At 49.2% G+C, this 26,144-nt stretch overlaps 1 protein-coding gene across 1 annotated transcript; it reads left to right on the top strand.

Moving 5' to 3' along the window:
* Nucleotides 1–2,894: 2,894 nt before the first annotated feature.
* Nucleotides 2,895–20,818, top strand: Itih4 (inter-alpha-trypsin inhibitor heavy chain 4). Its single transcript, XM_036199272.1, has 22 exons — nt 2,895–2,984; nt 4,146–4,306; nt 5,869–5,973; nt 6,097–6,259; nt 6,398–6,508; nt 6,975–7,103; nt 7,733–7,849; nt 8,044–8,212; nt 8,292–8,417; nt 8,571–8,752; nt 8,840–9,025; nt 11,310–11,449; nt 11,684–11,838; nt 12,103–12,132; nt 14,867–14,974; nt 16,234–16,296; nt 16,597–16,629; nt 16,713–16,829; nt 17,869–18,037; nt 19,963–20,117; nt 20,227–20,323; nt 20,716–20,818. The coding sequence occupies exons 1-22, from the start codon at nt 2,895–2,897 to the stop codon at nt 20,771–20,773; spliced, it is 2,664 nt and encodes an 887-aa protein (XP_036055165.1). The 3' UTR covers nt 20,774–20,818.
* The last annotated feature ends 5,326 nt before the right edge of the window (nt 20,819–26,144 follow it).

Raw genomic sequence — 26,144 nt, forward strand, 5'->3', positions numbered from 1 at the left:
TACAGACCTGATGACTGTACACCTCTCTGCTCTCTTGTGTTTTTTTTTTTTTGAGACAGTTTTTCAAATAGCCCTGGCTGTCCTGGAACTCGCTCTGTAGCCCAGGCTGGCCTTGAATTCACAGAGATCCTCCTGCCTCTGCCTCCTGGGTGCTGAGATTAAAGGTGTGCGCCACCATGCCCAGGTTCTGTTCTTCTTTCTAATCCGACATTTCGGGTCTGGAGAGATGGCTCCACAATTAAAAGTACTTGCTGTTCCTGCAGAGGACCCTGGTTCAATTCCCAATAGGCACACGGTGGCGTACAACCATTTAACTCTCTCGCCCTCTTCTGGCCTCTTCTGGGCATTGCATACATGTGGTACACTTGCAGTCAAAATATTCATATACCTTAAAATTTTTTAAAAAATTAAAGCTAGCCCCTGATTTCCCATCATATGCAACAGGAGAGTTGAGTTGGTGCTTATTCCATAAAGCAGGTCACAATGACACTTCTCAGTTAAGTCATTGGAGGCCTAGCTCCCTCTGCCACAGAAGCCACTGAGATGCTCCCAAGGTCCTCAACGCCCATCCCCTTCCACCTTGTTAGGCTGCTGCTTTACTGTGTGTCTCCATCTCAGAGACAAAACTAGGTGTGGTTCCTCTGGCCAGTGGTAGTGAGTTTCCTGGACTCTCGCCCCACACACACTCTCTGCCCCTAGCATGTTGTCTGGGTTGTGAGAATACCAGGTGCCTGGCTGTGTGTGATTTCTTCAGACCTGTGTCCTGTGTCTGCTGTGTCAGAATGGGGAGACTAGAAGCCTGCCAGCTGGGATGCTGACACATCCACAGGTCTGTAGACCACAGACAGGCTAATTGTGGCTCCCTGAGAGCAGGGCCTGGCTTGTGGATGCCTTCTGCTGGGAAGCCCCTTGTGTGCCCTGGGCAGGTAGAACTTTCTCAGGGCATTTCTCACGACCTAGCCAGCCTGGCCTTATATAGCTCTGGCTCCAGGCTGGGCCTGTGCTCTGTATCCCAGAGGAGCAGACCTTCTGTGGGGACAGAACCTGTATTTGCTCATTGGATCTCTTAAGAACATTCTTCCCAGAAGAGTTGTGTCTCCTGCATCACCCCAGTCCCATCCAGAGCCAAGAGGGTGAGCAGGTAAGCAGAAGTGTGGCCTCTGGCCATAACCTTGAAAGGAAAGGGAAGGTTTTGTTTGTTTCTGAGACAGGGGTTTGTGTGGGGTGTGTGTGTGTGTGTGTGTGTGTGTGTGTGTGTGTGTGTGTGTGTGTGTGTGTGTAGCTTTGGAGCCTTTCCTGGAACTCACTTGTAGACCAGGCTGGCCTCGAACTCACAGAGATTCGCCTGCCTCTGCCTCTGCCTCTGCCTCCTGAGTGCTGGGATTAAAGGTGTGCACCACCGCCGCTGCCACCACCCGGCCAAGGGAAGGTTTGAATGGAAGCAACAGAAATTGTTCCAAAGTCTATGACACCCTGTCCTAGGGCCAGATAGCACCAGCCTTGACTAATCTGCACTAGTGATAGAGAGCACACCAGCCGCTGGCCACCTTTTCGTGTACATAGACCCAGGAGTGGCCTTTCCAGAGCCACTGAAGAACATCAACACCGTCTTCACCAAGTACCCAGTCTGTTCACTTTATCACTATTTGTTACAAAAACAAAAACAGTACTTCAACTTTATCAAGGACATATCGAGAAAAGCCACTAGCAGCACTTAAGTAACACTCTTACAGTGTTCTACTGTGACAAAATCAGGCCACCACTCTACCTGTGCACAACTTTCAGGAACCGTGCACAACTGGCTCCTGTGCGCCCCACCTTCCTGCAGAGACGTCCAACATCACAGCCCTAGGCTGAGGACGTGTGTCTTTACAGCTCTTGGTTGTTGTCAAATTGCAGACATGTTTGGGGGTCTGCGGGTGCCTTTGTGACTCCATCTTGGTCTGATGAATCAAAAATGCATACTTATTTTGCTCAGCTTTGCTGCAATAGAACAAACAGGATGTTAACAGCACATGTTACCTCCTTGAAAAGAGGGAAGTGGTTTCACTGTTCCTACCTTGAACCCAAGCTACTTTCAGATAAAGAAGTCTGTAACAGTGTAGCATTCTTTGCTGATGCTCCTTTGCCTATTTCTAAGCTGTATATAAGCACTGGGCAGAATAAACTGGGGGCTGCAGAATTCACTAACAGTCCTCCTGAATCTGCCCTATGTCTCTGTCTTTTCTTGATCCTCACACCCTGTTTCAGGTGCTGTTAGACAGGTTGACTGGTTCTGACAGGGGTCTGTCTACTTGGCTTGAACCTAAAGTTCGGTTACAGTAATAGGAACCAAACAACAGCCTTGAACCAGAGAGTGAACAGAGGCTCCTGGCCTAGCATCTTTTGCTCCAAAAAGTGTATATCCTTGTTGGTGTCCTCAGACACCTCTAGGCCTCTTGAGGTTTCAGGAAACCCCAGGCATACCTACCGGGCTAGTAAGGCCCTGTCTCTTCCAGGAAGCCCCCTAGGGTGTCCTTCCAGCCCTAGTCTGCTAGTTGAACCTGTATTTCCTCCCAGGCCAGACTCAGGAAAAGCAGACGCCTCACTGCTGGGTGCCTGTGGCCCTACAAACTTTTGTGAGAATGTGATTCCTAAAAATCTGGACCTTGCAGAAGGGGAGCTAATACCCAGCCCCATCCTGAGCCTGCCTTTCCTGAGGGTTTGCCCTGCTGTGAGCCAAGTTCACTGTACATAGGTCATTTTTCTTTTTATCTGAAGCCTCTGGGATTTTTGGCTTGGAAACCCAATTTCCCAGAACTTGCACCAGTGGGGGCAGGACACCCAGCAAGTTACCAATTTATAACCAACTTGCTCTCAAGTCCAGAAGCAGCCTGGCAGGCAACTGAAGGCCAATGAAGAGCTCAGCCTCTGCCCACATGTGGAACATTGTGCTGGTCTTGCCCTCACTACTGGCTGTGCTTCAGACCACCACTGCCACGAAGGTAGCAGTACCCACAGGGGCCTCTGTGTATGTGTGGTATGAGCTGGGGAAGGAGCGAACACATCTGGGAAGCTGGGGAGTGCCTCTGGGTATGCAAGTATTTACATAGGCATGTGTGCAGGTCAAGTGTGTGTGCAAAGACCTGGTGCTGACAAGTCACCAGGCACTACCCAGAGATCCTTACCGCTTCCTTCAGTTAACAGAAGGAGTGACCCTGTTCTTGCCACTTTATAGATGAAGGAAAGCTTAGCCAATTGCCCCCTGAGGCCGACAGCGGAGCCAAGTAGGTCAGAATGTATGAGCCCAGCTCTTCTGTTCTGGATGTGTGATTTCTGGGAAATCCTTACATGCTCTATCTGTTTCCTCACCTGAGAGTAATAATATAACTGACTCAGAGGGCTGTGCTGGTTGAAAATCAAGCTCACAATACCTAGGAAGTGTTCTTGGCACACATGGTACAGAGCTGACATCCAAACTGCAAACAAGTCATGCTGTCCCTCTGTGCTAAACTGGGGCCCGTGACGATGAGTGTCTGAACAGTAGACAGTCTGTGTGTGCACAGCATGGCGCATGGAGCAGGGAGAGGAGCATAGGCCTGTATGTGTGTACAAATCCATTCTCCAGCCTCAAGGCAAAGAGTCTATGTGCTGAGTAGTCACCCTGTGGAGGACTTGGGATAGAGGGCCCATTGCAGGCAAAATGGGCGAAGAAGATTATCACTCCTTCGAGACCTGGCCCTCTACAGATTCTCACAACTCCATCTAATAGGAGTGTCCTGTTTTCACGGAGCTCAGAATTTCCAAAACTCAAAGAACTTGTTCACTGCCCTTTTGCTAGGCAGAGTTCAGCCTAGACAGAAGGTCCCTGACTCCGGCCTCTCACTTCTGCCAGGCTTGGACATTACCCTTTACCCCTGTGTGTTTGCTATTTCCCATGGGGCCTCTCTGTGGTGCTGTCTTGTGGGGAATGGGGTCCACAGCTGCCTCTGACTTCAGACAAATGTTCACATATGAAATGTTTGGTGGGGTTCAGCCTGGGGCCTAGTCAGTATCTGTGTCAGAGGAAGGGTGGAGCTTGGTCCAGAACCAGAGTCGAAGCCTACTCTTGAAGAGTTGGGGGTATCAGCTAAACAACCCAGCTCTCTTCCCCTTCCCTTGTCCAGAATGGCATCGACATCTACAGCCTGACAGTGGACTCCCGGGTGTCTTCCCGATTTGCCCATACTGTTGTTACCAGCCGGGTGGTCAACAGAGCCAGTGATGCTCAAGAAGCTACCTTCCAAATAGAGCTACCCAAGAAAGCCTTCATCACCAACTTCTCTATGTAGGTGTCTTCCTATCTCTTCTGATCCCTAACCCAGCCCTGCAACTCCATCTCCTCTGGGCCTGAGACGTGTTGGTCCAGAAGCTGGTCACTCGGGATGCTGCTCCACCTGTGAGCCTCACAGGGAACAAGGATGTTATCAAGCCCAGAGATCTCTCTGTCCTTCCTGCCATCCAGCCTCCTCTCTAAGAACTGCTAGGTGGCAGACCACAAACCACAACATCTTGGAGTCTTTGCCTTTGAGAAGTACAAGCCTAGGGCAACTCTAGGCCAGAGCTAGACACAGGAAGTCACCAAAACCAACTGGAAACCTAGAAACCCTAACTCCTGGGGTCCTCTTTGTCACTGCAGAGGGCAGGCAGGTCTACTCTGTTTCCTCAGGAGATGCCAGGGTTCCTGTGGACTCTGAGCTGGCAGTAGTCCATCCCCCCCCCTTGCCTTCCTTCACACCCCCGCCCTCATCTGATCTATTTTGCAATGTTTATTAAACTTGGGGAAAATCCATACTTGGCCCTAGCCTCCTGGAGAGGCAAGCATTGAAGGCAGGCTGCTTCCTGTAGGAGAGCATTTAGGGGTAGAAGAGATCAAGAGCACTGGCTAGGGCGGGCATTTCCAGAAAACTGCAGGGGGCGGGGGCTAGGTTCCTGGGGTTGGCCCTTCCCTTTCTCCTCACCCACCTCTCCCCTAGAACAGTTTCTGTTCTCTGACCCTGAAGCCTAGGCCAGTGGGCCCCCAGAGTGAGTGAGACAGAGAAGTGTGGGGCAGGTTTTCCTGTCCCCTGCCCTGGCCAGGAACCCCAGCAGAGCATCTGAAGAAACTATGAACTTCCTATCCAGCAGAAGGAGCCAGGCTTCCTGTTCATCCCCATTCTGACCCTGACCAGAGAAGTGAGAGAAAGATGCCAGTTCTGTGTACTCAGGCTAGGTCCCCTCCCTTCTCCTTCTCTGTACATTTCCACCCAGAAGGAGCAGGTGTCCATTTACGACCCTATTCACCCCACAAGGAACTCCTGGAGCAGCCATTTCCTGTGCAGTTCCTTCTCAACCTCAGTGGACAATGGCTAGAAGCTTGTCTCCACCACTAGGTACCCAAACCTGCTCCCAAAGATGCCAGGCTCCCTGCAACACCCGTCCTAAGCAGGAGAGTTGAGGGAGAAGCAGCAGAAAATGGGATCACATCCTTCAGTCCTTTGTCTCCCTCCTGCCCGAGTTTGGCCACACATGAGGTAGATTCAGGGCTGCGTAGAGAACAATTCATTACTGTGTTGTTCTGCTGTGACTGACTGGAGCCTCGGAACAGTTCATAAGGGTCATGGAGCAGCTTGGAATGTGGGCTGTAACCTTCTGCCCTGTCCCTGCAGTAACACCCATGTGTACTAACACTGTGTACGTCTCAGGATAGCTGAAAGCCTATCCCAGTGTTATACATGAGGGCTTCCACACAGTAAGTACATGATAGACGGTTGTGGCCTTAGACAAAGACAGAACTCACATCAAAAAGCCCACCAAATTCTAGAAAGATCCTTCTAAAAGAAGTTCTCAACTGTTCTCTTCCCTACCTAGGGTCATCGATGGCGAGACCTACCCAGGGATTGTTCAAGACAAGGCTGCAGCCCAGGAGCAGTACAGTAAAGCAGTGGCCCGGGGAGAGAGCGCTGGCCTCGTCAAGTGAGCCTATGGGGAGGGTGCATATAGGTAGAGACAGCCCCTACCTTGACCTTTTAGCCTTGCTCCCCTCCAGCAGCCATCCCCTACCTGATCCAATGGGTTCTTGCTGTTCTTATCCCCCAGGACCACTGGGAGACAGACAGAGCAGTTCCAAGTGTCAGTCACCGTGGCTCCTAATGCCAAGATTATTTTCCAACTGGTATACCAGGAGCTGCTCAGGCGGCAACTGGGAACATATGAGCTACTCCTCAAAGTAAAGCCACAGCAGCTGGTCAGGCACCTTCAGGTACCTGGCTGGCACCACCCTCTCCAGGAAGCCCCCTAGATTTTCCTTCCCAACTAAGGCAGCCTCTCCTTGCCACCTAGCTTCCTGGGAGCACAGCCCACCTCATGGATCCCCTGGTGACCCATATCTTGCTTCTAGATGGACATTCACATCTTTGAGCCTCAGGGTATCAGCTTCTTGGAGACAGAGAGCACCTTCATGACCCAGGAGCTGGCAGAAGCCCTTACCACCTCACAGAACAAGACCAAGGTGGGTCTGCTATGACCACCAATTGAGGACACCCCAGGATCAGTCTTTAGTACAGCTGACTATGGTCTAGATTCCCATAGTTCCCTGAGCTGGGAAGGCTTCTGAGATCTGTGTCCATGCCACTGCCAAGAAGATAGGACGGTAAGACCTAGAGATGGCCAGTGGACCTGTTGAAGAGCCTGGGGCTTATGGCAGACAAACTTGAAGAGGAGGCTGATGGGAGGGTCCTCAAAAGAGATAACTGGATTGCACTGATCACAGATGCTTGCATGTCCCCAGAACTGGGATTCACACATGAACATGCCCTGACACACATACCAAATGGAAGTAGTCACCGTTCAGCTTAGAATGAGTCTTCTAGAATTTTCACCCATGGCTGCATATGCAATCTGATTTCCCAATGTGCACACGAAGGAGGTGTTGGCCTCACTGGACCTTTCAACTTCAGCTTTGATTGCTCCTCCAGGCACATATCCAGTTCAAGCCAACACTCTCCCAGCAGCAAAACTCTCAACATGAGCAGGACACAATCCTGGATGGGAACTTCATTGTCCGCTATGATGTGGACCGGTCTGTCTCTGGGGGCTCCATTCAGGTGGGTGGACTCTAGGCAAGAGCAGTGAAACCTCAAAGTCCGTCTTGCATTCAGACGTCTAAGCATGAATGTTCTGGAAGAGGGAAATGATGGCCCTCCTTTGTACATTGCCCTGGGGGTTGGCTCATACAGAAAATGGAGGTTCAGGTGTGGTGATCCTGAGTACTGTTCCCTTTCTGGAGGCAGAACAGGTTTGTCTCTACAAAGACCTGCTTTGTGGGGTTTCCTTCTTTGCCATTGCTGCCCAGAGGCTCGTAGCTCAGGCTTATAGGCAAGTCTGGCAGCCGTGGTCATCATTTGTACTTCCCTGTAACTCCTTATTTTCCCAGCATTCCCTCTGGGTGGATACCGGGTTCGCTGTGTCTTTTAGTACAAGGCACTTCAAATACTAAAACAGGGGCCAGAGTTATGGAGAGAGTTCTAGGGCTCTACATGAATATGGAAGTCTTTCATTAGCAAGGGGCTGAGCTTTGACAAATGGTGAGGATTTGAGGGAGCTAAGAAGCTGGGGTAGAGAGGGGTCAGGAAAGTAGAACATGGGCTCTGGGGATTGGGCATGAAGAGGTTGGCCAGAAGCAGGGCAAAGTTGGGGTTCTGATCACCTGGGTGGGCTCTCATTCGGGTCGCAGATTGAGAACGGCTACTTCGTGCACCACTTTGCCCCTGAGGACCTTCCTATAATGCCCAAGAATGTGGTCTTTGTCATTGATAAAAGCGGATCCATGTCAGGCAAGAAAATCCAACAGGTAGGTCTCCTGAACCCTGAGCTCAGCAGCAGCCTGACCTGTTATCATCATGGGTGGGGGCTTCCTGGGGCCAAGTCTGGCCCCAAGCATACATTATGAGCCCACCCAAGAAACCAGGATACTAGTCCAAGGATCATGCACCTTTAGGGGAGCTCCCCTGAGATACCTGCCTTGTTTTCTCTTCTTCTGATTAGACTCGAGAAGCCCTAATCAAGATCTTGAATGACCTCAGCCCCAAAGACCAGTTCAACTTCATTGTATTCGATGCGAAAATAACCCAATGGAAGCCATCCCTGTTGGAAGCCTCAAAAGAGAACTTGGAAGAGGCCACAAGCTACGTTTCCAAGATCGGTGCTCAGGGAGGTGAGTGTCCCTGCATTGTGGGAGGCTGGGGGCTTCCGTGGTCACTAGCTGGGATTGATCCTGAAGATGTGCCCTTCAGGGACCAACATCAATGACGCAATGTTGATGGCTGTGAAGCTGCTGGACACCAGCAACCAGGCTGAGCTACTACCCTCGGGGAGTGTTTCCCTTATCATCCTGCTCACAGACGGGGATCCCACCATGGGTAAGGACACACGGAGCAAGGCTGGAACTGCTTCCAGGCTGGCTGTGAAACCCAGGGCAAGGAGAAGGAGGATCCCTTTGGCTCTAAAGTTCCAGAAATATCCATTGAGCAAATAATTCTTTTCTCATCCTCTTCCCACATTCATGAGTCTAGGGGAAACAAATCCCGAAAGTATCCAGAAGAACATTCATGAAGCCATCAACAACAAGTACAGTGTCTTCTGCTTGGGCTTTGGGTTTAATGTCCACTATCCTTTCCTGGAGAAGCTGGCACAGGACAATGGTGGCCTGGCCCGGCGCATCTATGAGGATTCAGACTCTGCACTGCAGCTCCAGGTACCAGTTTGACCCGAGGTGGGATACAGACAGTCAGGCAGTCCCCATCTGCCTCGCCTTTGTGACCTATCCCCTGCCGCCCTGTAGGACTTCTACCACGAAGTAGCCAACCCACTGCTATTGGCAGTGGCCTTTGAATACCCCAGTGATGCTGTGGAGGTGGTCACACAGGACAACTTCCGACACCACTTTAAGGGCTCAGAGATTGTGGTGGCTGGGAAGCTCCAGGACCAGGGCCCTGATATCCTCTCAGCCAAAATCACTGGGCAGATGGTGAGTGTGTCTGGATCATCCTTGAGCCAAGGGGCGGCTGGGGCCGCCTGGGCAGTCTCCTCATTTGCAGCTAGAGGGACTGGGCTCAAGTCCCAGCCTTTCCAAGTTCCAGCTGATTGACACTAAGTGAATCCCCAAAGGATGCTTTTCCTCAGATTTTCCTAAAGGACACCAGCCCCAGATGCATGGGTTTGTGGTAGAAATCCAATAAAACGATGTAGTGATGCTCCTGAGAGAACCTAGCACATATAGGGACTGATCACTCAGTCTGCCCTGTAGCCATCCGACTTTTCTGTGTTCTTTCCCAATGGCCCACTCCTTCCATCCTCATACTGGGCCTTTGAGGGTGTGGATAGACAGAGAAGACTAATTCCCTTTCACAGGTGAGCAGACCAAGGTCCAGGCAGGACAGACAATGTATGCTGGTCCCCTCTTCTTCTTAGCCACCTCATAGAGCCCCAACCTTGCTCAGCCTCCTCTGCCTCTGGGTGCAGGAGGTTCAGTCTGTCATCTCACACATAAAAACAGAGTCTTTAGGTTGAGGCATGCAGAAGGAAATAAGGCCAACCCTCCTTACCCTTCTGGGACAAACAACTTGTACAAAAGCGGAGTGACAGCCTAGAATGTTCCAGACAGCACAGATCCAGGAATTCAGCACAGGGTCTGCTAAGATCGAGTGACGATAGGAGGGAGCAGAACCCAGAAGGAAGGAAGGGCTGTTAGGATCCAGCAGGACACCTTGTCTGCAGAGAGCCACAGTGGGTGTGGGGGCCCAGGGCCACGTCTCAGACACAGCCAAGTGGTAGGACTGTTCCTGAAGACTGTGTGGCCCAATAGCCTGTAAACACAAACATGACTCAGGCTTTAAACATAAGGGATGGGGTTGCTTAGACTTTTCTTTTCTACTATTGGGAATTGAATCTAGGGCCCTAAGCAATATTCTAACACTGATCTATATCCCCAGTCCTCTTTTTACTTTTTATTTTGAGACGAGACCTTGGTGAGTCTTCTGAGATGGCCTTGAACCTACTCTGTAGCCAGACAGGTCTTGAATTTTTAATCCTCCCACATTAGCCTCCCATGTAGCTAGAATTACAGTCTTGTGCCACCACACTCAGTTCTAGGGTCAACCCAAGAAAACAAAATTCACTTAAGGGAAAACATCAGGTAAACAGCTGTTGTAGAATATTATTTTAAGGTGTGTTACTTTTGTTTATGTTGCTTTTATTTAACTCTGTGAAGCTGGGTCACTGTGCCTGTCTAAAACACCTGATGGTCTAATACAGAGCTGAACGGCCAATAGTGAGGCAGGAGAAAGGACAGGCGGGGCTGGCAGGCAGAGAGAGTAAATAGCAGGAGAAACCTGGGAAAGGGAGAAAGAATGAGAGAGGATGGAGGATTTCAGGGGCCAGCCAGCCATAGAGTGTGATTTATTTGGGAGCTGGGCAGCAGGCCCCCCAAGAGAAAAAAACAAACAGCAATAAGCAGCTTTACTGCGTAGATAAAGAAAACCTCATGCCTGTGGCCTCCATTGCCAAAACTTTGGCAAGCCAGGCCCTGGGTAAGAGCCAGGGAGAGGCCAGTGCCAGCAGGTTGGGCAGAAGATTGTACAGGGTCTCTTAGTTGCCCTTGTGATGAAGGAGGCTTGGGGCATCTTTGCTCTCCCCTGATTCCCTAGGCTGCCAGCTGGGCCTAACTAAGACCATGACCACCTTTCCCCTGGGAAGAAAGCAGCCATAGAGAGGCATGTGTTTCCTGCCACTGCCCCACAGGGCTAGCCCCAGCAGAGGAGCGACGTGGAGCAGACAGCTTGTTGCAGTTCTGAAGTTCTAGTCTATCTCTACTGCTAACTACTGGGAAGGCCTTTCCTTCTCTTTCTTTTCCTTTCCCGTGTGTGTGGGAGGGGAGTCCTTTCTGCTCCACATTGTGTTTGAGATGCCTTCCTTGTACGCTGGCCTGGAAGTTGTCTCCCTTTGCATAAAAGGTCAGATGATCCAAGCTCCTAGCTACATCGCTGTCTTACTGTCCTCCCCCCCCCCCCCGCCCGGCAGCTGCTAACACTTCTCCCCACCTCCCTCTCATCCTGGAGGACCCGTGGAAGACCCTCATACTCCTGAGCTCCTTTCCTACCGCCACAATACTCAAAAGGAACGAAGCCCTCATAGTTACTCCATGCCCTGCCCTGCCCAAGTCCCAGTCAGGGTTCTAGTGAAGAACTCCGAAGGCTGGTCAGCCATAGGCATCAGGCCCTCACTTTCTCACCCGGGCTGGTACCTCTTTCCAGCATATGCAGAACATCACTTTCCAAACGGAGGCCAGCATAGCCCAAAAGGCAGAGGAGTTCCAGAGTCCCAAATACATCTTTCACAACTTCATGGAGAGACTCTGGGCATTACTGACCATAAACCAACAGCTGGAGCAGATGTGAGTGACCCTGACCCTTGCAGGCCACTGCGGTGGGTTTCACATGGTATCAATAAACATTTCGGTGGTGGGGCAGGCACAGCGGGTGCAGGTTATCTCCCAGGTATGGAATGAGGCGTTATGGCCGAACTCTACATTCCATTCTCCCGGGGGGACTCCCAAGAAGGAACCAGTGTGAGGGAGACTGCCAAGATACCCAGAGACCTCCCGAGCTCTTATGTCTTCAACCCACAGGGTTTCAGCATCAGGGGAAGAGTTAGAGGCCCTTGAGTCCCAAGCTCTGAGTCTGTCACTCAGATACAACTTTGTCACTCCTCTTACGCATATGGTGGTCACCAAACCTGAAGGCCAAGAACAATTTCAAGTTGCTGAGAAGCCTGTGGAAGCTGGTGAGTGTGGCCCTGCGTCTCAGCCTCATCATCAGCAAAGATTCACTGCCTTCTAACCAAGCCCTGCCATCCACAGACTCCCCGAGACCCAGGGAGACCTACCTCAGTTCACTAAGGAGGAAACTGAGGACCGGTCTTGCAGCCCCCTAGATTCACTGCATGCACCCGTAGCCTGGGTCTCAGGAAGCAAGTTAAACATAAGCACGTCGAATTGGCAAAACCACTCCATGATACCTCCCTTTCCTCTTCTTTTTCTTTGTACAGATAATGGACGAAGGAATGGCTTCTTAGGAGGTAAGGGCCTATTATAGCTCAAAGGCAGGCCTGTGTACGTACGGTCCACCAGCATGCTGGAGGCTGCCTTCTGCCCTGCAGCCAGGAGCTGGCGTTATCTGACCAGACTCCCAGGTCTACATAGTCACTTGCTCTCAAATACTAGCTACCCCTCAGGCCTTGACCTGGACTCTAGGTACACAGGCCTCATCTGTGGTGGGTATTGTGTTCCCTGAAATATTGTGTGTTCCCCGAAATAAACATATCTGGGGTCAGAGAACAGACAGCCACTAGAACAGAGCCAGAAATGGTGGCTAGAAAATGGGAAGAGCAAGCCATAGCAGAAGTTGGGCAGTGGTGGTACACACCTTTAATCCCAGCACTTGGGAGACAGAGCTAGCCAGATCTCTGAGTTCAAGGCCACTTTAGAAACAGCTAAGCAGGGTGACCCACGCCTTTAATCCCAGGGAGTGGGGGCAGAAAGGAAAAGGTATATAAGGAAGGCATGAGGACCAGGAACTAAAGAGGAAAAAGCATATAGTTAGTTTAAGCTTTGGAGCAACACAGTTCAGCTGAGATTCATGTGGAGGAGGACTCAGAAGCTTCCAGCCTGAGGAAACAAGATCACCTGAGGAACTAGCAAGGTGAGAAAGCTGTGGCTTGTTCTGCTTCTCTGATCTTCCAGCATTCACCCCAATAACTGGCCTCAGGTTTGAGTTTTATTAATAAGACTCTTTAAGATTCATGTTACATCTGGCGCCCAACGTGGGGCACAAATTCATGAAACAGCCTCTTGCCTGTGGCCTTGTGAGCCCTAGCTCAGGCCCGAGCTACACTGAGCTCGGCCGGTTGTGGTGGCACATGCTGGTAGGATTTACTGAAGAAGGCAGAGGCAGGAGGATCCTGAGTTTGAGGCCTAGGAGGCTTGCTAAGGAGAAGCTACGGCCGTCTGGGGACTAGTTACAAACAGTGTTGGTGGGACCATGGAGGCAGTGGCTGCTGCTTCGAGTTACCGGCTGCTTCTCATCATGTTGGTGACTTTGGTGATGCTGCTACCTGGAACAAAGAATTTACTGCTGCTTGTTCAGAGAAGAATCGCCAGGACCGGCATGTTACAAGAAAGCATCGGCAAAGGTCAGTTTGGAAACGTTTGGCAAGAGAAATGCTGGGGAGAAATTGCTGTGAAGATTTTCTCTTCTAGGGAAGAACGTTCATGGTCCCGAGAGACAGACATTTATCAGACTGTGATTACTCCAAACCACAGAGGAGGCACCAAAAAAAAAAAAAAAAAAAAAAAAAGGAACCATGATCATGCCTAACAGTGACTTTGAAATCTTCTAAAGGATGATGGGACTCCACAATGATGATGCCACATGGACTATGGTAAAGCCATTAACACCATGGAAAGATCGACTCTGGACTACAAACTGCTCAGGACAATTTCGAGATGACTGGCTGAGATGATCCAGCCTGACAGACTACTTGAACAAGGACGTGAAACAAGCCCTGCACTTTCTCATTATGCAGCGGTGGGACAAATGATACAGGACTTGACAATTAACCCCAAAATTTTCTTTTCAGGATCCTCTAAAGATGGAAGTAATTTTAAGAAGATGACGCCCACATCCCCAAAAAGTGGGATGGGAGGTTTTCGGTCGTTTAATGAGTTTTGGATATTGTCATGGTTTATGATGATTGGTTACAAGTTGTTAATTGTTAATGGTCAGGAAAAAAAGTTGAACATGAAGATTAGATTCAGAGGTTTTGTTAAAGAAAGAAAAGGAAAAAGAGAAAATAGATATGAGGTAGATCACTGAATCTACCCTGAGGAAAAAAAGACAAAGAAATAATAGGATAAATGGGTAGATCACTGAATCTACTCTAAAAAGAAAAAGGAGAAGATATAAAAATGACAAAAGGTAGACTACTGAATCTATTATGAAAAGAAAAGATAGGATAAGTAATGAAAAATTTTTGTCTGAGTTTTATCAAATGTTACTGGACTGGACATTATTATAGATAATGGAGTTTTTCACCTGAATCTGTCAAAAGTTAATGGACTAGACATCATTAATGTAATCTTGACCGTGTATATTGTATATACTTATTGGATATGATTTTTCTTGTATTAGTTATAACTTTTTTTTAATTTTAGACAAAAACGGGAAATGTGGTGGGTATTGTGTTCCCCGAAATAAACATATCTGGGGTCAGAGAACAGACAGCCACTAGAACAGAGCCAGAAATGGTGGCTAGAAAATGGGAAGAGCAAGCCATAGCAGAAGTTGGGCAGTGGTGGTGCACACCTTTAATCCCAGCACTTGGGAGACAGAGCTAGCCAGATCTCTGAGTTCAAGGCCACTTTAGAAACAGCTAAGCAGGGTGACCCACACTTTTAATCCCAGGGAGTGGGGGCAGAAAGGAAAAGGTATATAAGGAAGGCATGAGGACCAGGAACTAAAGAGGAAAAAGCATATAGTTAGTTTAAGCTTTGGAGCAACACAGTTCAGCTGAGATTCATGTGGAGGAGGACTCAGAAGCTTCCAGTCTGAGGAAACAAGATCACCTGAGGAACTAGCAAGGTGAGAAAGCTGTGGCTTGTTCTGCTTCTCTGATCTTCCAGCATTCACCCCAATAACTGACCTCAGGTTTGAGTTTTATTAATAAGACTCTTTAAGATTCATGTTACACTCATCCAGACGGAGCCCCAGAGGGCTGGCTTCAAGAAGTAAACACAGGTCTCACTGTCTTTCAGGTAGAAACCATTTTCTCAAGACTCATAGCAGAAGACCTGGACGACTCAGATCAACAGGTAACAATGGAAGAAGAGATGAGAAGGAGAAGTTTGTAGAACTGTGGCAGGGTAAAGGCTGGGCTCTGCACTTGGCTATGGAAGTACAGTGCCTGGCCTAGTTCATTTGGCTGGGAACAGGCCTGTGACTAAAGATCAGGTATGTTTAATTAATTGGCCATCTAGAACCTTACTTGACCCAGAGAAGGGACGTTAGCAATCGGGGTAATTGAAAGGGCACAGACCAGGGGAGGATTGAACTTCCAGGGGGACATTCCATCAGTGGTTGTCTCCTGGCTAATGGAGGCTCTCTGGGAGAGAAACAGGGGCTACGTACCCTCTCTACAGCCTACCCCTAGCATAAGGTCCCTAGTCCTGGCTGTGGGGAACCAGGACATTGCCTGTGAGAACACCACTCATGTCAGTGTTTTTAAACTAGGAACTAGGTTCCACGCAGATCCCAGCCTGGGTGGCGCTGGTACTGCATTTAGACAACACATTTCTCCTGGACTTCCTGGACCTCCTGGACCCCCTGGTGAACCTCATCTTTCTACTAGCTTTGACAGCTTTAATTTCAGACAGCATCTTTTCGTGGGAAGGACACCAGACCTGCCATCCTTATGTGAGCCCCCTTCCTTTCTGATCCACAATAGCCTTCTTTTTCTTCATAACTCAATGACTCTGACCCGTAGAGGGAGGCACCAAGCACAGGCTAGGCAAGCACATCTGCAAAGACAGCAGGTGGCCTGGGCCTAGCTAGGACCCTGTCCTAAAGCAGAGCCAGGATCCAGGGGCAGGAGGTGAGTGCACCATCTCCTGTGACTACCCCACTTTCCATCCCTCAACCAGCCTCCCCTTTGCCTTGTGCTCAGCATTGTGTGTCAGGTGCATGCTGCCCTGACTCTTGCTCTGCCCCTAGATCATCAGCCCACAAGCCCTGCTGGGGTACCCTCTGCTGTGTACCCTGGGCCCCAAGAGGACCTGTGACAAGGCCCTTTGGACCACCATGGCCAATTCTTTCCTTCTTGAGAATTCCCTCCCCCAGAGCAGGACTTTATCCATCTTTTGTTCTTCCCAAAGATCCACTCCCCATGATGGGAAAGGAAGCCTTCCCCATTTCCAAAGTCAACTATGGTCCCTGGTACTGCTTCCTGCTGCCAATGTGAACTCAGACTCAGTCAGGACCTATTTCCTTGAAATCTCCCTTGCCCCTCGAGGCCTGAGCTTAATGGGCAGTAAGGACAGGGCAGGGACCCTCAGGTGCAGCGGCCGTGTGTCCTGACTACCTCTCCCTTTCTGTCCGTGACTGTTCCTGTGCTCACTCACCTCAGCATCCAAAGTTCCTGTGCTTTCAAGTCAAGCTGTGTTACGAAGCATGGAGAAAGAAGATAAAGGTACTGGGGCTAGGGATGTAATGGACCACTTGCCTGGAGTACACAAGTCCCTGAATTTGCTTCCCAGCATCAGAAACAAGCAAACACTTAAAGATACCCAAGTCAGAGCTCCCGCCGTAGCTGCGGGAGATACTAGAAAAGGGGGAACCCTGGAGGTAAGGGGGAGCCCTGTTATGTGGTATTCTACATGTTAAAGTGGAAAGAGAAAGCACCAGCCACAGTCACCTGCTCCTCCATCCACAATGCTCTCTTCCTCAGAAAAGGACTACCTAAACTCAGACTTTTTCTTTCTTCTTTTAGAAAGCACCACACCAGATAAAGCCCCACAGCCAGGTAATTAGCCCTCCCAGCATCCCACCCCACCTTTGTCCCACTAGGTTCTTCCTGACCCAGGAACTGTGTACTGGCTATTTCAGCCCACTTGCAGGCTCCTGCTATCATCTTGCCACTTCCTGGATCCAGTGAGGGCCAGCTCTGTGTGGATATCACACGTTCTCAGGTGCCCATGAAGCTGTTCATAGACCCTGATCAGGGTAAGAGATGCATCCCAGGTATCCACATAGAAACCCTTATCAATGACTTATCACAGCAACATACCCATTGTGGGCAAATGTCCTGTGTACCAAAAAGGTATTCCCTCCCACAGCCACCTTCAAGCTTTCACCAGGAACTCCCCAGGTCCTGAACAATCAGCATCCAGAGCTGAGAGGAGGCTAGAGTTGCCTAGAGTCAGAGACCTGTACAGGGTCACCCAAGATTGTCAGATGAGCTGAGAAAAGGGCAAGGATGTCCCAGGTAGAGGAGACAGAGCTGAGGAACACAGGGGCCCTGTTTCTCCGTGGGCCCCTAGTAGTATGGAGGAGGGGAATGGCTGAGGAAACATGCTAGCCAGACTCCCACTCACTAATCCTGGAATGGCCTCACTGGTCAAGCTGAAGTGTCCAGGCAGACACAGGTGGGTACAGCAGTCCGCAGTGTTCACGCTGAGCTACAATGTACTCTGGGACAGCCACAACTCCTTCATTCCTCTGAGAACCATGTGATCTCCTGCTTCATCCCTCAGGCTCACACGCCTGCCTTGTCCCTGAGGCAGGAACTTTCCTCCTCACTCTCAGCCACGCAGTGAGCTTGGGACCCAGAGATGCGGCAGGAGACCGATGAATGCTTAGACACTTGAAACAAGACACCTCATGATCAAAAGTCTAACTGGGTGGCCATCCACATGATTTGAGGTCCAAATCCACAGAAAACCAAAATTTGAGTGTAGAGATCATAAGAACTAGAACTGAACCAGGAATGAATCCCAGCACTTGGGAAACAGAGGCACGCTGATCTCTGTGAGTTTAAGGCCAGCCTAGTCTACATAATGTGTTTCTAGACCAGCCTAGGCTACAAGGTGAGATATTGTCTCAAAAAAGAAAAAGAAAAAAAGAAAGGAAAAAAAAGGAGAGCTGGACCTGAGAGAGAGTGACCCTTCTGAAGACCCAGTGCCAGGAAGGACATAGTCAGGGAGACCCCTGCTCAGGCCAGTGCTCAGAATTGACTTTGAACTCTGTGGTCTGGTCTTCTTAGGGCTTTTGGTGGAAGGTGTGCATGAGAATGGTGGTTTCTCGTGGATCAGTGTGCGCATCCAGAAGCCTCCCCTGCTTGTGGAGGCAACCCGGAAAAACTTGGTGATAACTCGGGACCAGAAAAACACCAAGTATAAGTGGAAGCAGACACTGTACTCTGTGTTACCTGGGTAAGTCCCAGGGTGGAGTCCTAGGTGTGTGTGTGGCCCCTCAAGTTGTACTGACTGTGATGTTAGTGATGAAGCCACCGACGTGAAGTGGTTGGTTCTAAGTCGCCTGTAGTGGGCTGCACTCCTGGCAAGATAGGGGTAAATTTTGTCCTGCAGCTCTGGAAGCATTGTCCTGGGATCTGGACCTCATCCCTCACCTAGGTCACCAGCCCATGTAAAGGTGGTGGGGTTTGGGGCTAGATTTGTAGCTGATCCTGTGTGCATAAGTCTTGGTTTTCTTACTAAGAACTAGACCCTTGCAGATTCTGAGTCAGAGGCCCAGGGACCCATCCAAAGGAAGTACAGGGGGGACATCTGTCATCAGATAGTCTAGTGTCTCCCACATGTGCTGACTGGTGAGCTGAAGATGGCATTTATGAGAAGCCTGAGGCCCAGCGTCAGGGTTTCGGAATGCTCCCCTCTCTGCAGTGTGTGAGAATTCTCATGCTGGGGGAAGAAGGGTTGTTTTGGCTCAGAGTTTTCAGTCTTTGGTCATTGGGTTCTATTGTTTCTGGTGAGACAGATCATCATGGTGGAGAGTGTGAGCAGAGCAACATGGCTTACTTACCTCATGGCAGCCAAGAGGTAGAGAAGGCAATGGAGCACATGCCTGCCTAGCGAACTGTGTTTTTCCTGCTTTTCGTGCTATCTGGGCCCCACCCTAATGTCTGCTGCTGCCTGTATCCAGGGTGCCTGTCCCTGCTGAGCGGCAATCTGACAGGCCAATGGACTCTGGAGATGCCTCTATAGACACACTCAAAACTAGTTTTTTTGTAATCTAAGTATTTCACAGTCCAATCAAATTGGCAATTAAAATCACTCATCAGCCTGTCTCAAGCTTTGCCCTGGAGAGGGGCAGCTTCACTGGTATCACTTGCTGGAAAACTAGCAGGAAATGGCGGCAGACGGTGCCTCTGGGAAGCATGGCTGTCCTTGCTCTCTAGCTCTGTCAGTCACAGGAAGCTGAAACCCTTTTGCAGTATGTCCTCTGAGTTCCCAGCCTATTCCATAGCCTGTCTTTTCCCAAGCAAAGGTCTTGTCCATTTCCATCTTGCCAAGCCTCTTAGCTGGGCCTTGTTCACATTTGACAATTAAGTGTAGACACAGAAAATCCAGTGTGCCCATCTGAAGAAGTCCTCCCAGTGTGCCCATCAAGGACAGAGTTTCCTTTTGAGGCAGGCATAGTGGGCACCTTTAGTCTCAATATTAAAGAGGAGCCGCAGGTTCTTCCTCCACTTGATGCAAGAAAGAATGAGAAAAGACTCCCCTACAGATGTTCAAATGCATTGTGAGACTCACCTGCTGCTGTGAGCGGAAATCCCAGGGGAACATCTTCAGAGAGGAAGGGGTTGCTCTGTCCACATCAGAGGTTTCAGTCCGTTGTGGCACGAGAGCATGGCAGACAGAGCACCATAGCTCCCAGCCTGACAGCCTAGGGCAGAGAATGCCTGCAAGAAAGAACTTTCTCCCTTTTATTCCATCCAAACCCCAGTTTTTGAGATAGTGTGGCCCATGTTCAGGACGGGTCTCCCCCCTCCATTTAACCTCCAGAAGTATCCCTATAGACACATCAGAGATGGATTTTGCTGATATTCCAGGTGCTTCCCAGTCCAATCAAACTGACAATGATTATTATCCACCACCCCCAATAAAAGCATATAAAATTCATTCATGGGAAACCTAATTTGAAACCAGAGGAAAGGACTTATAATTCTCTTTTATACAAAATGCAGGGAAATTGGACATGGTTCAGCTCACTTTGATGCTCTTCTGCCAATGAGAAAACAGCCATGCCCCGACCCCTGTAGTCACTTTTGTGCCACCTGCTGAGACTCCGCACAGGTGTCTCTCTGCCTTCCTGCTCAGGGTTTGGGGTCTCTCCGCAGCTTGAAGATAACCATGGACCACATGGGGATCCTGCAGCTCAGTGGCCCAGACAGAGTAAATATTGCCCTCTTGCCTGTGGATAACCCTCCAGATGGACTGATATTCCTTGTGAATGACACTCAACACTTCTCCAACAGCGTTGATGGGGAACTCGGTACTCCGCCTGCCCTTAGAAACCACCTGTGATAAGCGGGTGCCTCCCACTCTGCCCACCTCCCCCCCACACTGTCTCTACCCCTCACTGACCTACCCTCTTATCTCAGGTCAGTTTTACCAGACTATCATCTGGGATCCACCAGGTGGACCAGATAACACGACACGGACACTCAGAGTTCAGGGAACAGAGTATTCTGCTACTAGGTAAGTATACAACCAGCCCACTGAGCCTGGCTGTTGTGGGTGGGGATTAGGAGGGTGCGAGCTGGGATCTACAGAACCCCACTCTTGTCCCCTTGCTTGGGAACTAAAAACAGATGGAAGGACCATTCAGCTCAGACTCACAGAAAACACACAGGCTATGGGCTGTGGGCAGTAGCGTGTTCTCCTTGTCCCTCCCCCAACCTCACATGCTAAGTCCCTTGAATAATCCTTTGGGCAACTGGGCCTTCCTGACCTATGCCAGAGGGAATTCTGAGTGATCTGAGACTCCCTACACTCCATGTTCCTGTCTACAACTGTTTCCAGTCTCTTTCATCCTACCTGAGATTTGTTGATCATCTATTTATGTTTTTCTCCTATGTCCCGCCCCCCAGACAGTTAAAATTGAAATACCCAGAAACAGAGATTTCCTGCTGGACTGTGAAGATCTAGCCGCTAGGGGCAGTGTTCCCCTGCCACATTGTATTTGTATGCAGATGGGTGACACTGTATGCCAGCAGGGCCACCAGTGAGGCCTAGATCTTAATGGAGAATTCTCATTTATTACAAATAAATCAGGGTGATGTAAACTCAGGGAGTTGGTGTTGTGATTCCATGTGGCCAGTCCTGGGGGCCTTATGGTCCCAACCTGAATATTCTGCCTCATAGAATATTAGACTATTCCACAACTGGCCTTCAACAGCCTGGGGCCAAGGAAACCCATAGAAAATTTTCAGCCCAATCTTTGTCTTTGTCAAAGGAATATAAAACCAGCCATTCAAAATGTCAGTGCAGCACCAAGTGAGGGCCCCAGAACTGAAGAGTGTTCTCCAGACGGAGCAGGGTTCTGGCTACTTTGTGGTTGCCTGGACCATGAAAACCAGCTTTGACTGAAAAAGAGTCAACCGGGTTGCATAGTTGTGTGAGTTTTTTTTTTTTTTTTTTAAGATGTGAATTAATGCCTTTTCATCCCAAGAGAGGGCACCAATGACAGGTCAAAGAGAGGGCACCAAGGACAGATCAAAGAAAGAATTCCACCCTAGTCCACTGCTACGCGACCGGCTTTTAGCTGCTCACAGAAACTGGACAGGAGGTGTGATGTTGTTGGAGCTGTGTGCACACACAGGGAACTTTTCTGAGGGTCAAAGCTTAATTCTTCATTTTATTTTTTTCTCTGCTGGATGTCCTTTTTTTCCCCTGTCTTACATTTTCCCCTTAATCCCGTTTATTACATCTAAAACAAAGATTTCTATGCAAGAAAAGATTACCTCATAACCACAAGTTAAATACTCCCCCAAAACAAATTAAAATCTTTACATAAGAAGAAATCACAGTATGATCACAGGTTACATGTTTTTTCTTAGAAGTCCACAAGTAGTTAAACATTTTTCTTTGTATTAATTTTCCCACCATAACATCTTCACCCCCAAACTGTGAGTATTATTACTGATTAACAAAGTTTTTGTTTTTGTTTTTGTTTTTTTGGAAGCTGAGGATCGAACCCAGGGCCTTGCGCTTGCTAGGCAAGCGCTTTACCACTGAGCTAAATCCCCAACCCTCTGATTAACAAAGTTTTAAGCAAGCTAACCCAGTTCCTTTTGTACAAACAGGCGGCTGTTTGCGGTTTCTGTGTAGCAGATTTCTATTCTTTTTTTAATTTCTATTCTTAATTCTACCCTGCATAAACTTTAAATGAGTGGTCGGTTAATCATCTGTTTTCCTTTAAACACAATAGGATCATTTAATTTCCTTTTACAACTTTGTTTTTTCAAGGTACATATCAAGGCCTGTGATTAATTCTGTAAGTTACATGACCAAGGAACTCAGGCTTAACCTCAGGACATAACTATTTTCTTTGACCATCCACCTGTTTTTCCACAGGCAGAACTCATGGTCTGTAACTCGTGAAGCTTCCTTGTTCTGACTTTCCATCCTCTGCAAACCTCACGTCTAACAAAGGGAAGGTGACTTCTAGCCTGTGACTGCCCTTTTTGTATCTCTTAGTGGAGCAATTGCAGAACAACCCCAGTCATGTCCCCAATCATCTTTGCTAACTGTCCTAACCACCTGTATCTTTTAGGCTAACTCAGAAAGTCCCATTAACTCATAGCTCTAACTAATCATCACTGCTCTCATAAAAATCCTCTTCGTTATGATCTGCAAGTAAACTGTCCAGTGAGGAGTGGGATTTTCCCGAGAAACATCACACTATATTAGACACAGTGGGATCCTTTCACAGAGTAACCTCGCCATGCCAAACACAGTAGGGACAGGACACAGCAGCAGCAAGCAGAGGAAGCACAGCAGAAGCAGGGGGCATTCTGGAGACAATCCCCATTCCCCAGGTTTTGCTGCTCCAGGATTTAGCTTTGCTGTTTGGTGAATTGAACTCCATAAGCTCCATTGTTGACCACATCTCCTCTGCCCTGGCCACTGACACTAGTCCAGCCGGTAAACCAATGTGTTTATTGAATACCTACAAGAGCACGGACAAGGGGGTTACATACAGGAGCACGGGCCAGGGGTTACATACAGGAGCACGGGCCAGGGGTTACATACAGGAGCACGGGCCAGGGGTTACATACAGGAGCACGGACCAGGAGGTTACATTACAAGAGCAGAAGTGACTATTCTTCACAGTAACATCACTGTGAAGCCCACCCATCATAGATGGTCACTCAGTATTGCATCCCTGGAGGCCAAAGAGCTGGCTTGATAGCTAAGAGCAATTGCTGCTCTTTCTAAGGCTTGGAATTCGGTTCCCAGCTCCCCACCCTCCAATAAATAAAAAGTCATAAGGGGCTGGAGAGCTGGCTCTGCAGTTAAGAGCATTGGCTGCTCTTCCAGAGGACCTGGATTGGATTTCTGTCACTCACATGGTGACTTGGAACTGTCTGTAACACCATTTCCTGCAGACCTGGTGACCTCTTCCGGACTCTATGCAAGTGCTACACAGACATACATGCAGGCAAAACACCCATACACACAAAATAAAATAAATTAAATTTTTAAAAAATTAAAAAATAAAATAATGAACTCTTAAAAAGTATAGAGCGGGTTGGGGATTTAGCTCAGTGGTAGAGCGCTTGCCTAGCAAGCACAAGGCCCTGGGTTCGGTCCTCAGCTCAAAAAAAAAAGAAAAAGAAAAACCAGGCAGTGGTGGCACACACCTTTAATCCCAGCACTCAGGAGGCAGAGCCAGGTGGATCTTTGTGAGTTCGAGGCCAGCCTGGGCTACAGAGTGAGTTCCAGGAAAGACACAAAGCTACACAGAGAAACCCTGTCTTGAAAAACAAAAACAAACAAACAAAAAACCAACAACAACAGCAACAAAACTACCACTGGAAGAAGGCAGTGGTGAGGCTGAGGCCCAAGAGGCAAGCAAGGGCTATGGCCAGAAACCTCTCATCTGAGGGTGGTGGGGCTCCCTCAGGTCTTGTGCTGGTGAGGGCCTCCTCTCCTGAGCATGCACCCTGGAGATTTCACCCAAAATATTTTTAAGTTTGTATTATAATGCAGGGCATGGCTGTGCACATCTTTAATCCCAGCACTCGGCAGGCAGAGGCAGACAGATCTCTGTGAGTTCAAGGCCAGTTTGGTCTATATAGCAAGTTCCAGGCCAGCCAGGGCTACATAGAGAAACCCCATCTTAAAAACAAACACAGCCTTTGTATCGAGTTTCATATCTGTGGAATCAACCAGCCATGGGTTGAAACTTTTGCAGAGAAGTTGCGCCTGTGCTGAGCAGATATGGATTTTTCCTTGGCACCATTCCATGAACAGTACAGTACAATAGCTTCGCACAACACCGCATTCTGTGTTAGAAGTGCTTTGCAGATGATTGAAGGGGCACAAGAGGATTTGAACAGGCTCTGTGTGAACACTACACTGCTTTACATACTGGACTTAAACACCTATGGATTTTTTGGTATCCTCGAGAGGGTCTTGAAACCAATTCTCTGTAGAAACCAAGGGACAACTGGACTCTACCTACTTCTAGGAAGGGGGGTCACGATCTATGGCTTACGGATAGATATTGTAAGGAGGGTAAAACTGTGAGTATTCGTGTTAGACCAAGAGAAGGGCAGTATGAACAGACACCACAGCAGAGGGAGTCACAGAAGCAGCTGGCCACAAAGCTTTGCTCTAAACACGCTAGCCAGGATGGGACACAAAGCAAGCTAGCCCGCTTGCTTGTTGGGGAGGCCAGCCAGGTTTTTCCATCAGAAAAATATTCCATGCCAGCTCTTGAGCTATGGAAGGTGTTGGCTGACGAGACTTTCAGGAAGAGTGAGCGATCAGGCCAGTGGGTGAACTTCTGGCAGGCTTGCCCAATGTGTTAGAACACTCACCTGGCACTGTTTCTCCTCCAAAGCAGCCCAGGGAAGGGGACTTGGGTTGGCAGGCTCACCTGGCTCCAGCCCAGCAGCCAGTCCACCTTTCCTGGACACAGCCTCCTGGGCCTGGCCCAAGAGCTAGTGACTGCCAGTATCTGCAGGAGTTGAACCACCCCTACTCTCCTACCCAAGGGGGGGGGGGTTGCTCCAGGCCCTGGGCCAAGGGCCATGATCACACCGGGCGCTGTCCCCGTAGCTGTGACAAAATACTCTGACAAAAGCAGCTTAAGGGATAAAGGTGTCTATGATGATTTGACTCACAAAATCTTCCACTGTGGGGAGGTTGAGGTGGCAGGTGCTTGACTTGGCTAGTCACACTGAAATGGCTAGGGTGATGTCATCTTTTCCTGGCTTTATTTTGTGTCTGCCTAGACACTCTTAGCTTTCCACCCCACTCCCACCCCTCCATCACCCCATATATCCAACAGCCACATCTGCCTTGGCAACACTTTTGGGACTGTCTGTGACCCTGATCAGAATAACTGGTATGTGAACAAGCTAACGCATTAAAATAACTAAGAGGAAGTGTAAATCAGAAATAATTGTCATGTGATGTCTGAAAAACGCTCTGCAAAAAGGGAGATGTTGCTTTGATGCCCCCCCCCCAACAATGATGTAATTGTGGTTATTTGTCTTTAAAAACACCGTACCCTGAGCTTCAGTATCAAGAGACACTGAGGCGTGAGCCTGCTCTTGGACTTTGGCTGATTAAATGACTTACATACTTTTAATTGGCTTAATTAGCGTGATTGTCTGCTCACATGGGACATTTCAGCATCTCTTCCACACTCCATAGAGCAGAGAACAATACATTAATTCGTTCACACCAGTGCTTGGCTGGTTCCTGCTCTCCTTTTCAGTCCAGAGCCCAGCCCAAGACATGCTGTAGCCTACATCAGACATCCAGAGTGAGTCTTCCCACTTTGATTAAACCGACTAAGAAAATCCCTCACTGGCTGACCAATCTCTAAACAAGTCCCCACCGAGATGTCCTTCACAAGTGATTCTGATTGTGTCGCAAGGGGACAAAGCTGAGTGTGACAGACACTGGGGATGTCCAGAAAGGCTTCCTAGAGGTGGTTTTGAAAGATAAAGAGAAGGTGACTTCCTCTGAGGAAGCAGGGCAAGGATGCCCATGTGGAGGGAGCAGCAGGAGCTGAGGCCTAGAGATGGGACACTGCACTGAATTCTGGGAAAGAGAAAGAAAGGCCCTGCATGTCTGGAGAGAAAAGACTAGGCCAACCCAGGCAGCACACCCTTCCCCTGGAGCAAGGAAGGCCTCTGTGCTGATGTCTGGCTCTCGGCAAAAACAGGGGAGCCAGAGTGCTGTGGGGAGGGAGAGGACACAGCCTGCCTGGTTGCTGCCAGCATGGAGGTGCCTCCTGCTTGTATCTCGAGGGAGGGGCAGGATTTGGACTGGGTTAGTT

Source organism: Onychomys torridus, chromosome 9 (genome assembly GCF_903995425.1).
Source record: "Onychomys torridus chromosome 9, mOncTor1.1, whole genome shotgun sequence".
Taxonomy (NCBI): domain Eukaryota; kingdom Metazoa; phylum Chordata; class Mammalia; order Rodentia; family Cricetidae; genus Onychomys; species Onychomys torridus.

Bases quoted from the DNA above. Each gene is read 5' to 3' on its own strand.
- Itih4 (XM_036199272.1), top strand. From the start codon at position 2,895: ATGAAGAGCTCAGCCTCTGCCCACATGTGGAACATTGTGCTGGTCTTG. The intron at 6,509-6,974 runs GTGGGTCTGCTA...TTGCTCCTCCAG, and splicing joins CCTCACAGAACAAGACCAAG to GCACATATCCAGTTCAAGCC. The intron at 8,418-8,570 runs GTAAGGACACAC...TCATGAGTCTAG, and splicing joins AGACGGGGATCCCACCATGG to GGGAAACAAATCCCGAAAGT.